Source organism: Rhinoraja longicauda, chromosome 21, assembly GCF_053455715.1.
Source record: "Rhinoraja longicauda isolate Sanriku21f chromosome 21, sRhiLon1.1, whole genome shotgun sequence".
Classification (NCBI taxonomy): Eukaryota; Metazoa; Chordata; class Chondrichthyes; order Rajiformes; family Arhynchobatidae; genus Rhinoraja; species Rhinoraja longicauda.
Genome location: NC_135973.1, coordinates 31,743,418 through 31,756,476, shown reverse-complemented (window position 1 = coordinate 31,756,476; position 13,059 = coordinate 31,743,418). Strand labels below are relative to the sequence as shown.

The window sequence follows — 13,059 nt, the reverse complement described above, 5'->3', positions numbered from 1 at the left end:
GGGGAACTTTATCCTTGTTCCGCATGGGGGGGGAGGGGAGGCAAGAGCAGAACAAATGCAGGTGAGGGATCCATGTGTGACCGCAGAATGGAAACTGTTTTTACTAACGAAAGTGAACATTTCATGTCGCAGTATGGAAAGCCTCATATTGGGAGCTAATGGGGCGGAGAAGAAGAAATAGTGAGAAGGGAATAGCATCTTTGCAAGAGGCAGGTAGGAGGAGGTGTAGTCCAGATAACTGGGATTTGGTAGGTTTTAGAATGCCTGTCCCCTGTGATGGACACAGAGATCGAGAAAGGGGAGAGAAGTGTCAGAGATAGTCCAGATGATTTTGAGGGCAGGGTGGTAGTTAGTGGTGCAGATAATAAATCAATGTGTTCTTGCTTCTCCTCCTGCCAGATGGAACAAGAGTAGAGTTCCACTGGTCCTTGCCTCTCACCTCAACAATGTCTGCATCCAACACGACTGCTTCGACGAACACTTGTGTTGGGTCCGCCAAGGTGTGCTGGATCTCTCCATTTGCTAACCAACTTAACTCCACTTCCCATTGCCATACCGACCTTTCAGTCCTGGGCCGCCTCCATTGCCAGAGGGAGGCCACACGCAAACTAGCGGAACAGCACCACTCATTCCAATCTGGTAACTTGCAACCTTATGGTATGAACATTAAAGTCACCGATTTTAGGTAGCTAACCTACAAACCTTTTGTTTCTTTTCGCCATGCCCCATCTGAATTCACAGCTATTTTTTCCCTTCCCCTTTCCTTCGTTTCCCATCCCTGCCCACCTGTATTCCTTCCTTTAGCTTCAATATTTATTTGCACCTCTTTATCCTCAACTCACTTTTTGTCCTTTTCTTTCTGGCCTTTACCCAACCATCTACCTATCAACCTCATGGCAACCACCAACCCCCATCTATATCTACTTATCCCTTGCCAGGCTTTGTCATGTCCCTTCCTCTTCCAGCTTTCTCCGACCACCTCTCCCACAACAATCAGTCTGAAGAAGGGTCCCAACCAAACCCGTCACCTATCCGTGATCGCTAGAGATGGTGCCTGACTTACTGAGTTGCTTTGTGCTTTTTTAATTAAGCAGCACCTGCTGTCTAGGAGTGATAATCATATCATCATATCATATATATACAGCCGGAAACAGGCCTTTTAGGCCCTCCAAGTCCGTGCCGCCCAGTGATCCCCGTACATTAACACTATCCTAATAATAATAATACATTTTATTTATATAGCGCTTTTCATATACTCAAAGACGCTTTACAGAGATTTTGAGAACATAGGGAAATTAATAAATAGATAAATAAGTAAATAAATAAATGAACAGAGAAAGGAGACAGTAGGTGAGGTGACCTTCAGTGGTTGAAGGCAGTACTGAACAGGTGAGACTTCAGCGATGTTTTGAATGTGGTGAGTGTGGGGGAGTCTCTAACGGTTTGGGGTAGTGAGTTCCATAGGGTGGGAGCAGCGATGGAGAAAGCCCTGTCCCCCCAGGATCTGAGTTTAGTCCGGATGTGGGGGGATAGGAGATTGGCAGCGGCAGAGCGGAGGGTGCAGGTGGGAGTGTGCCTGTGGAGGAGGTCGGTCAGGTAGGATGGGGCCAGGTTATGGAGGGCTTTGTAGGTTATGAGGAGGATTTTGTACTGGATTCTCTGGGGGATGGGGAGCCAGTGGAGTTTATAAAGGACGGGGGTGATATGGTCACGGATCGAGGTGTGTGTGAGTAGACGGGCAGCGGAGTTTTGAATGTATTGAAGTTTATTGATGATTTTTGAGGGTGAGCCATAGAGGAGGCTGTTGCAGTAGTCCAGACGGGAGGTGATGAAGGCGTGGATGAGGGTTTCTGCAGCTGTGGAGGAGAGGGATGGACGGAGACGGGCAATGTTTTTGAGGTGGAAGAAGGCTGTCTTTGTGATGTGTTTGATGTGTTTGTCGAAGGAGAGGGTTTGATCAAGGATGATTCCAAGATTCCGGATGTGAGGTGAGGTGGATACTGGGAGACCATCAATGTTGAGGATGAAGTTTTGGGTGGATTTGGTGAGCATTTTTGGACCAATGATGATGATTTCAGATTTCAGATCCTACACTCACTAGGGACAATTTTTACATTTACCCAGCCAATTAACCTACATACCTGTACGTCTTTGGAGTGTGGGAGGAAACCGAAGATCTCGGAGAAAACCCACGGGGAGAACGTACAAACTCCTTACAGTGCAGCACCCGTAGTCAGGATCGAACCTGAGTCTCCAGCGCTGCATTCGCTGTAAAGCAGCAACTCTACCGCTGCGCTACCGTGCCGCCCCTGAATGGTGAATGGTGTTACGTTTCCTCATTGCACCCGTTAAATGAAGAAGACTTCACCATATGCCTGTGACCTGGAGAGTTTGTGAGAGGGCTACATGGCAAGCCGCTTGCTGCAGACTATCGAACATATCTAGCTCCAGCAACCACCGTGTTTGTTTTGTTTTGTTTTTCAGAATTGGGCCAGTAGTTCTCCCCTGGGTATTGAATAGGTGATGGTAATAACATTGCAGAAAAATTGCATCTCATTTATCCCCCCCCCCTTGTCGTCACTAAATTTTGCAAACTTGATTTTTAAATTTTTGATTTCAGATTAATTTCATATTTTGCCTCTGGATTTAATACAAATTCCAAAATACCTTTTGTTGCAGTTGAAAATGTTTTTCCATTTGTCACACGTGCAACTGCACTGAAGTTTATTTTGCATATTTACACATGCGGGCGCTGCCCTGTTTTGGCGCCATTGCCAAAGACCGTTCCGCCCGTGCGCTCGGTCTACTGGAGCAGCTCCTGTGCCAGGTGACTCCCAGGCTCCTGCAGGGGCATACTCTTGTCACGCTTGCCCAGAAGGCCCACGAATCAATGTCCCTCTCCTCCTTGTGTCTCAAGACGGCCCCCTGCAGACGATTTTGAACTTGGACGCATTACCCCAGTCCCCGCTTCTACCAGTCCTAGCTCCTCATGCCTGACTTCTCCGAAGGCTCCCTCCTCCTGGACTCTCCTGTCCGGGGGACGAGCAGAGTCCGGGCCCAGCGGCTTCCCTCGACAGGCCGTGGCCGGCTGGGTGTTCGGGTCCTTAAGAATAAGGGGTAAGCCATTTAGAACGGAGATGAGGAAAAACTTTTTCTGTCAGAGAGCTGTAAATCTGTGGAATTCACTGCCTCAGAAGGCAGTGGAGGCCAATTCTCTGAATGCATTCAAGAGAGAGCTAGATAGAGCTCTTAAGGATAGCGGAGTCAGGGGGTATGGGGAGAAGGCAGGAACGGGGTACTGATTGAGAATGATCAGCCATGATCACATTGAATGGTGGTGCTGACTCGAAGGGCCGAGTGGCCTACTCCTGCACCTATTGTCTATTGTCCTCCGGGCTGGTTCCTGGTCCCGAATCCAAGTTAACCTGTTCAGCTTCTGTTCCATTGCCTCTGATTTCTCTTAATTCCCCCCCCCCCTCACCTGTCCCTATTCCCTTTTACAATTACTGGTGAACCTTTGGAGAGATTTACTTGACTGATTTTCCTGACCATTTAAAAACGTGCTTATATTCCTGCTTTTTTTCCTTTGCTGTTTTCTGCTTACTATGGTCCTATTCATCCAGGGAAGGGTGTGTGTGCGTAAATTTTTTGCCTCGTCATTTTTTAACACGCTATCACCAAAATGTATGGCTTGCGTGCAGATAAATGGTTAAATACCAAAAATGAACAATGCCAAGGCCATGCAGCAAGTGGGGGAGAGGTGTAGGGTGAAGAATCTGCAAGGATATCACTGATACTGGAGAGTTCACAGGGAAATACTGAACAGCCATGGACTTTTTTTTTGAGAAGGTTGTTCACGGAAGAAAATGGTGTTATTGACTAGGCTGAGAAGAAGCTGGGGAACTAGTATAGTTTGACTTTTCAATTATTATTTTTGGTATAAATATTGTGTAAACTTGGACATGCTTAAGAAGAAAAAGGAGCAGTTAGAATATATTTTTTGAAATAGAATATGGTGTTGCAGTTTGTTCCTGGAGTTCAGGAGGCATTGCGGATCACTGTATGTTGTGTTGTAATAACTGCATTCATTACTAATGCGCTGATGCAACTTTTCTCAAAAACAGATCAAAGATAGAAATTTTATTTGTAGAAATGCAGTTATCATAATTGATGTGTTTTGAGACCATTGGAAAACTGACTCTACTGTGCATGATATTGAAACTGATTAGACTAAGGGGATACTTACTCCATCTTCCATGTCTTTAACATCTGTGAACCCTATATCATTTTTTTCTTCAACATGTGGGAGCATTCTCCTCTTTTATATAATCAGTTTTATAATTCATGAAACATATTTTAGTTTAATATCAAAGTTCTGAGTTATTAATTTGCAGTAGATATTATTTAATATTTCATCATATCAACCTATAAACAGTTTGATAGATCCTTTGCTATTTTTGAACACTTCAATCCACTTTTTAATATAATCGGTTCATTCTTGCAGGCATTATTCACGTTCAGATGGATAAAAAATTTACAAGCCTCGCAATCTAATCACTGAAAAATTTCATTAATTAGTGGAGGGATATTCAAGTTTTAGAATTAATGGCAAAGCGTTTTATAAGTGTTAAGGCGGCATGTCGGTTTAAGAGTGAATTCCCCCCCCCCACCTTCCGCAGAGATTGCTGTCGTGCACACCACCCTTCCCATCCAAACTACCCCCTCCCCGGTTCTTTCCCCTGCAATCCTAGGAGATGTGACACCCATGCCTTTGCATCCTCCCTCGCATCCATTCAGGAACCCCAGTAGTTTTTCCAGGTGAGGCAGAGGTTCACATGCACATGCTGACCTTTCTGTCCTGGCCCTCCTCGTTTGCCAGAGTGAGGCCACACACAAACTGGAGGAACAGCACTTCATATTTTTTAGTTTAGTTTAGAGATACAGTGCGGAAACAGGCCCTTCGGCCCACCGGGTCTGCGCCGACCAGCGATCCCCGCACACTAGCACTATCCTACACCGACTAGCGACAATTTTTACATTTTCCAAACCAATTAACCTACAAACCTGCACGTCTTTGGAGTGTGGGAGGAAACCGAAGATCTCGGAGAAAACCCACGCAGGTCACGGGAAGAACATACAAACTCCGTACCAGACAGCTCCCATAGTCGGGATCGAACCCGGGTCTCCGGCGCTGCATTCGCTGTAAGGAAGCAACTCTACCATTGCACCACCATGACTGCCCATATTTAGCATGGGTAGCTTATAATCTAATGGTATGAACATTGATTTCTCCAATTTTAAGTAAATAACTTACAAACAACCCTTCTTTCTTTCCTGCCACCATCTTCCCTGTGTCCCACCTAGCCTCGCACCCTTTCCCCCCCACCACCACCATCCATATTGCTTCTTCTGGCTTCACAATTTGCACATCTTCTATCCTCGTCTCACACATTTTGCCTTTCGTCTCTGACCTTTGTCCAAGTATTTGCCTATCAACCCCCCACCCCCTCTCCGCACCACAATCAGCCGGGAGAAGGGTCCCAACCGAAAACGTAATCTATCCATGATCTCCAGAGATGCTGCCTGAACCGCTGAGTTACTCCAGCACTTTGTCTTTTTTTTGTAAACCAGCACCTGCATTTCCTCGTATCAATGTGATTTTGATGTCTGATTTGCGGACACAATACATTCAGATGAAATCTGTTGGATGTATGATAGACCAGTTATTGCAGTGGCCTGTAACGGACCTGTTATTGCAGATGCTTTCGGGCACTTGAACTCTGCTTTCCAACCGTACCATATTATTCCAATTACTGAATAGTGTATTTGAACAATTGGTTGTTATACCTGAAACCATCAGATATCAGGGCGGCACGGTAGCGCAGCGGTAGAGTTGCTGCTTTACAGCGAATGCAGCGCCGGAGACACAGGTTCGATCCTGACTACGGGTGCTGCACTGTAAGGAGTTTGTACGTTCTCCCCGTGACCTGCGTGGGTTTTCTCCGAGATCTTCGGTTTCCTCCCACACTCCAAAGACGTACAGGTATGTAGGTTAATTGGCTGGGTAAATGTAAAAATTGTCCCTAGTGGGTGTAGGATAGTGTTAATGTACGGGGATCACTGGGCGGCACGGACTTGGAGGGCCGAAAAGGCCTGTTTCCGGCTGTAGATATATGATATGATATGATGATATCATCTGATCAAATAGAAGTTGCAGTACAATGCATCTGTCTATTTTCCCTAATCCAATTTTTTTTAAATTCCTGTTGACTTTAAATAACACTGATATGAAAGTTGTGGATAATCAGCCTCTGATCTAAAGACTCGGGAGCATGTAAAAGCTGGGGGCTAAATCTAAACTCAAGAGGTCTATCAGTATCTGGGGGAAATGAAATGTCTGATGTGGGGTCCTAGTGCACAATTTTGACCTATCGCTTCGACCACTCCTTTCCAAGTACAGATGTTGCATGATGCGCTTCATTCCTCCAGCAGATTTTTTTGTAGCTTTAGATCTAGATCCAGTTCCAAAAATATCTGCCTCTTTTATTGACCGGTGCGGCATGTGGTTGGCATTTTTGGCATTACGACATAAGAAATGGCTAGTATGTGTTGGAAATGATGGTTATTAGTGTGCTTTCACATTTTACATTTCATTTTTTTTATACTTTGAGCCTTTGTTATCTTAAAAGCCTGTCCATCATAAAAGCCTGATTCATATCTCATCAGCTCTTTTTTTTCTGAACTAGTCCATCTGGCTGCTGAATTATATATTAAAATAATCATCGTCCTGTAAATAGCATTAAGATGTAGGATTTAATTAAAATTGAAAATGATAATGTATTGATGATAACAAAGCTTAATGATTGCGTCAAGATTTTTATTTTTTCTCAACTTTCCATTCTGAGTAAACATTTATTGTGTAGCTGGGCTTCTCTGATTATTAGTCTATTTGAAAATGGGTTTCCTGTTTACAATTTTGAGTATTACCCTATTGGGTCTACTGAACATTATATGTATGGTATTTTAGAATTAACTATCACTGCCTATAACACAGTTGTGGATAAGTTATAATAACATTATAATAACTGGTTACAGTATTGTTGCCATCAATTCCCTGTTGAACAGAGAAAAAAAACTCATACTTTCCAATTGTAGATGTATTCACGTGAATCTTACTAGGAATAATATTTATACGATAATTGTATAAATATTTTGCATTTTCTCTATCAAATTGCATTAATTTAAATACCACTACATTAGGTTTTGCCTGTCATTAATTACCACATCTGCCTAATGGAAATGATAAGTAAAATACATTTTATTTCAAACATTGCATCTTATATGCAGACTGTTAGTATATGTGACAGACTAAAATATAACATCTCGGTGTCATAAATCAGCTCATAAATTGAGCTAACCTGTAACATTACTGATGAGAGAAAAATGAGGAACTAGATAGAGCTCTTAAGGATAGCGGAGTCAGGGGGTATGGGGAGAAGGCAGGAACGGGATACTGATTGAGAATGATCAGCCATGATCACATTGAATGGTGGTGCTGGCTTGAAGGGCTGAATGGCCTACTCCTGCACCTATTGTCTATTGTCTAAATGTGGCTCAGTGTTAGTGAAGACTTCAGCTGTTTGCCACTTGAATTTACGTTTGATGAAAAGTTTTGGGAAGTTCCAAAATGGTTTCCCGTACGCACACTTAGACATGAATACCAACACTCAGCAAACGCCCCACAGTGATCCAAGTAGTTGTTACTTGATTTTGTACTTGATTTGTACTTGATATGTGTTATAAAAGTTAGAAAATTTGGACTGATTAATAGTATGCTAAACATTTTGGCTTTGGTATGTGTTATCTTATCAGTTGCACGTCTGTTGTGAATTTGGATGTACTCAGAATTACTTTGCATGGATTTAAGAGCAACTTTACACAGGGTTTGTTGGACAATCATTGTTACTAATTCTGAAGGAACACTGTAGTGTAATGTAAGGTTAATCTAACCATGTGCTTACAATCCTCCATGCTCTTTTTCTGTTCAATGCTGGGCTATTGTACATCTTTATTTTGGTTCCAATGCAATTAACGTGCAGTAAACCTAATCTCTACTTCCCTACCCTAATTTTTCATGACTCTCTAATTTTGGTTCCTCTTTTTATGTGTTTTATGTGTTCTTTGACCAAGCATATGAATCTTTGTTAAAAGCAGGTGCTAGGCCCTTTGGTCTCTCTCGTGCTTGCTCCCTAATTTGATAACGTCATGGCAGATCCTTTAGTTCAACACCACTTGATCGACTGCTAAAAATGTATCCATGGTTCAGCACCTAATTATGTTTAATGATTGTTTAATGGGGCGACAAGGTGGTGAGGTAATGGAGTTGCTGCCTTCCAGTGCAAGATACATGAGTATGATCCTGACTATGGGTGCTGTCTGTACGGAGTTTGTATGTTCTTCCCGTGAGCGCTTGGGTTTTCTCTGGGTGCTCTGGTTTTCTCCCACACTCCAAAGGCGTACAGGTTTGTAGGTTACTTCGCTTCAGTATAAGTTGTGAATCGTCCCTAGTGTGTAGAATCGTGTTAGTGTATGGAGTCTTGGTGGGCCGAAGGATCTGTTTCCACACTGCATCTCTAAATCTGAAACTAAAACTAAGATTGTTCCTGTAAAGGGTCATGGAATGTTTTTTCCATATTACATTAAAAACTATTTGTTGTAGCATTGGAAATAAAGGAGGTATCACAAAATGCTGGAGTAACTCAGCAGGACAGGCGGCATATCTGGGGAGAAGGAATGGGGGACGTTTTGCGTCTCGACCCTTCTTCGGTGAGTTACTATAGCATTTTGAGTCTCTTTACCAGATGCAGATACAGATATTTGATGAGTTGCTATAAATAATAAAGAAAATGCAATGCATAGTTACCTTTAATGCGAACAGAATGGGAGCAATGGACTTTGGGATGAGTTGAAAGTTTGAAATGGATGTTTAGCACATTATGTAGTCCCAGGCTGTACTTTTCCAGCAGTTCTGGTGTATAAATTATGATAAAAGTGAATTTTACAGCAGATACATCACCGTTTGGGATGTCGGCGGCATCACTGGCAAGGCAAGATGGTGGTGGTGTGCCACTGTCCCGAACTGTTGCTGACCTTCTGGTTAAGGTAGTGCTACAATGCTGGTGGCTGAGGAATTCCAGGATTTAAACCCAGTGATGAAGAAATGACTGGTTCTTTCCAGGTTCATATCATATGTGGGGATGGGGGATTACCTGCAGGAGTTGGCTTTCTTGTGTGCCTGGTCTCCTTGACTTTCTTGGTAGTAAATCTGTCTTGAAGAGATGCCCATGTGGGTATTGCAGTGCATTTTGCAGGTGGTGCATGTCATGCCATCTGGATGTGAATGGATGTTCAGAGTGGTGGATCGAGCAGGCTGCTTTGGCTTGGATGGTGTTGAGCCTTTGATTGTCAGAGTTTCCATTATGCTGCGTCTGACAAGCAAGGTGGGAAAGATTTGCGACATCAGGTGATCAGTGACCCAGTTGGTCAGTGATTTGCAGCATTTTGTTTTTACACACTGACTTTTAAGAATTATTATTTATACTTCTCCTCTCACTGCTTGCAAAAAATTGAGAAACAATTTCATTTTGCTCAATTCTTTTTAATTAACTGTGCACTTTAATTCACCACTTTCTAATACAATATTGATTTTTTTTTTCTTGGGGGCATTACTTCCATCATGTAGTACTCTTTCGTTTGCTGAGTGGAACTGTCAGTTTCTACTGTGTTCTCAAATTTACTTGGGCTTGTTTTTCAGAACCGTAACCCATCTGTGGCTGTGTACTACACAAACCGTGCGCTGTGCTACGTGAAGATGCAACAGTTCGACAAGGCGGTGGCAGACTGTAAACATGCCCTGGAGTTGGACAGCCAATCTGTTAAGGCTCACTTCTTCCTGGGACAGTGCCTGGTGGAAATGGAGAATTATGATGAAGCAATCGGCAACCTGAATCGAGGTCAGGGATCCAGCTTTGGTTCATGGTCAATCCATGCATAATTGTGGGCAGAACTCCATCAATAGGAAAGACGAGGGGATTCAATCATTGCAGTTATTTTTGGGATGAGAGGACTTTACTAGCAAGACCAGCAATTATTACTCATTCCAGCTTGCCCTTGAAGGCAGTCCTCTGGTAAAGGTACTCTCATAATATGGAGTGGGGAGGCTGTCTTTATGTTTAGACCCAGCAATGATGAAGGGAGGGTTAGTGATGTCCATATGTCATGCAGATGTATCCAGTCACAAATTTAGTGGTTTAAAGTTTTGATTTAAAAAAAAAAAAAAATCTGCCTTTTGGATACTGCCTAACAATGAGTTCAGAGAGAAGTTACTGTTTGGCTCATCCATTTAATTAATCAGGCTATCATTGTTGAACTCTAGTCTTTATTGTAATCACATTGGCTACTTTTTGTGAATATTTCTAATGTGACCTTTTGATGAACTGCTTAATCCGAACATGGTTGTGCTGAAAGCCAATTGGCTGTGTTTATCAATGATAAAAATATAAAAACTAGGCTGTGAAAAATGTTCACACTTTCATACCATTGGATGGCATTTCTAAGACGATATGGTGTAGGATTGCTATGCATGGTCACAGCATATGGTCATTTTCAGAAGTACAGCCATGATAAACCACTTTGACATTTTCTATATCAACCATCTCTGTGTCTTTCAGTGAAACTGAAATGTATGGAGGGGTAAAATAGACACCAAATGCTGGTCAGGCAGCATCTCTGGAGAACATGGATAGACAATTCTTTGGGTCAGGACCCTTCAGACTGATTGTAGTTGGGGAGAGAAAGGTGGAGGAGATGTGGGGGTGGCAGACTTTGTTCCGCCCCCACCTCTTCTAGGTTTCCTTCCCTAAAATAAATGAGTGTCGTAGTTGCGTCAGGATAGCAACCTGACCGTTTCATGATCTGTGACACTAGTTGGAGTTTCATGTGCTGAATTTAAAATCCCCAGCTGCTATACTAGGATTTTGAATTCAATTTAAGATTGTTAGTTCGGGTCTTTGGATGCTCTTCAAATAACATAACTAATATGTTCTTGTACATCCATCATGTCTTGGCGTGATATGGCCTTGAGCTTTAAACTAGGTGACCGTTCCAGGCAGCACCAATAGTCTGAGGGTTAAATTTATTGTCTTTGCCAATCCTCGTTTGCTGATTGTAAGGTGCCCTGCGCAAGCTGCTAGAAGTCCTATTTATGTCAAGATCCTGTTTTAATCTGATCTTGACATATGGAGCCACATAGTTTTTCAGCCGGTGTGAAGCTTTGCTAAAGTTTGTTTTGGAAGGGACATTGGTGCACGTTGTCAACTGCCCAGTTTCTCATGTAGACAAGTCATGCTCTGTAGCCCTGTAAGGGGATTGAGGAACTTTTTCCATCTAAAAAAAACATCAAAGCAATTTAATGAGAATCAATAGCAAAAGCATTTTAAAAAATCATATCTACATAGTGTGTGATCGTTAGGAGGCTGTAGAGATATATAAAAATTCACCATAGATTTTTGGAAGTGAACAGAACTTTATTTGACCTAAGTTAGGTTCTTTTCCTTGGTGCTTTAAAATTATGAAAAATGTAAGATGTGTTAAGTAAAGGCTTAGAAGGATGAGGGGAGATCTTATCGAAACGTATAAGTTTATTAAGGGGTTGGACACGTTAGAGGCAGGAAACATGTTCCCAATGTTGGGGGAGTCCAGAACAAGGGGCCACAGTTTAAGAATAAGGGGTAGGCCATTTAGAACTGAGATGAGGAAAAACTTTTTTGGTCAGAGAGTTGTAAATCTGTGGAATTTTCTGCCTCAGGAGGCAGTGGAGGCCAATTCTTTGAATGCATTCAAGAGAGAGCTAGATAGAGCCCTTAAGGATAGCGGAGTCAGGGGGTATGGGGAGAAGGCAGGAACGGGGTACTGATTGAGAATGATCAGCCATGATCACATTGAATGGCGGTGCTGGCTCGAAGAGCCGAATGGCTTCCTCCTGCACCTATTGTCTATTGTCTACCCTCATGTAAGCCATGCTCACTCTTTGGAAGTGAGGGTAATATTTTTTTTTGTAATAGTTGGCATGCAAATTCTTTTTTCAGCTTACAATTTAGCAAAAGAACAAAGGCTGAATTTTGGGGATGACATTCCAAGTGCCCTGAGGATAGCGAAAAAGAAGCGCTGGAACAACATTGAAGACAAAAGAATACAGCAGGAGAATGATCTTCATGACTACCTCACCAAACTGATCCTCTCAGAAAAAGAAAGGTTTGTTTGAGTGCTTCAGTGTACAGTTGAAAGAACTGTAAAATAGCTTGAATATCTAAAATGGGTTGCATTTAATGGTAAAGATTAGGATGCACTTAAATGCTCTCTAGCTTCCTATTGTTTTGTGCATGGAAAAGAATCTTCTCCACTGAACAACGAGCCGTGAATACTGCACATTGTGAAAACTCCCCTCTGCATTTCGACCTCTGCTACTCTTCCCATTCTTATTGCCTTGCTAGGAAAATAGATGATATGAAAGTTAGGCCCTAAAGGATTTCGAGTATAACGGCCAAAAACGTGCTGATGTACAAGAGGCCTTATCAGGAACACTGGTTGCAGTTAATGAGGTTAGACGAGGTACACCTAGATAAATTGCTGGGGTCCTTGGATGGAGGTGAGGTAGGAGGTATATGGAAAGGTGTTATATCTTGCGAGGTTTACAGGGGAAAGTACCTGGGGAGAAGGTGATTTGGGTGGGAAGGGATGAGTGAATCAGGGAGTTGCAGAGGGAGCGGTCTCCACCCCTTTCTGCTTCCGTAGAGACCGCTCCTGTACATCGGCGAGACCAAACGTAGACTTGGCAAATATCACCTGACGCCTATTATTTGCACTCAGTCTGGCCTGCTGGATCTCCCAGTTGATAACCATTTTAACTCTACCCATTCCCATAATGGTCTTTATCGCTCCACATCACTGTCTATATCTCTCATTTCCCTTAGCCCAAACCAGTCTGAAGAAGGGTCACGA

General features: G+C 42.8%; 1 protein-coding gene across 1 annotated transcript in view; it reads left to right on the top strand.

The window, feature by feature from the left end:
* The window catches only part of stub1 (STIP1 homology and U-Box containing protein 1), a 35,899-nt gene that overhangs the window by 12,355 nt on the left and 10,485 nt on the right, over window positions 1-13,059 (top strand). Inside the window, exons 2-3 of the mRNA XM_078418242.1 lie at window positions 9,815-10,013; window positions 12,147-12,312. Coding sequence (XP_078274368.1) covers window positions 9,815-10,013; window positions 12,147-12,312 — 365 coding nt within the window. The remainder of the gene's footprint in view (window positions 1-9,814; window positions 10,014-12,146; window positions 12,313-13,059) is intronic.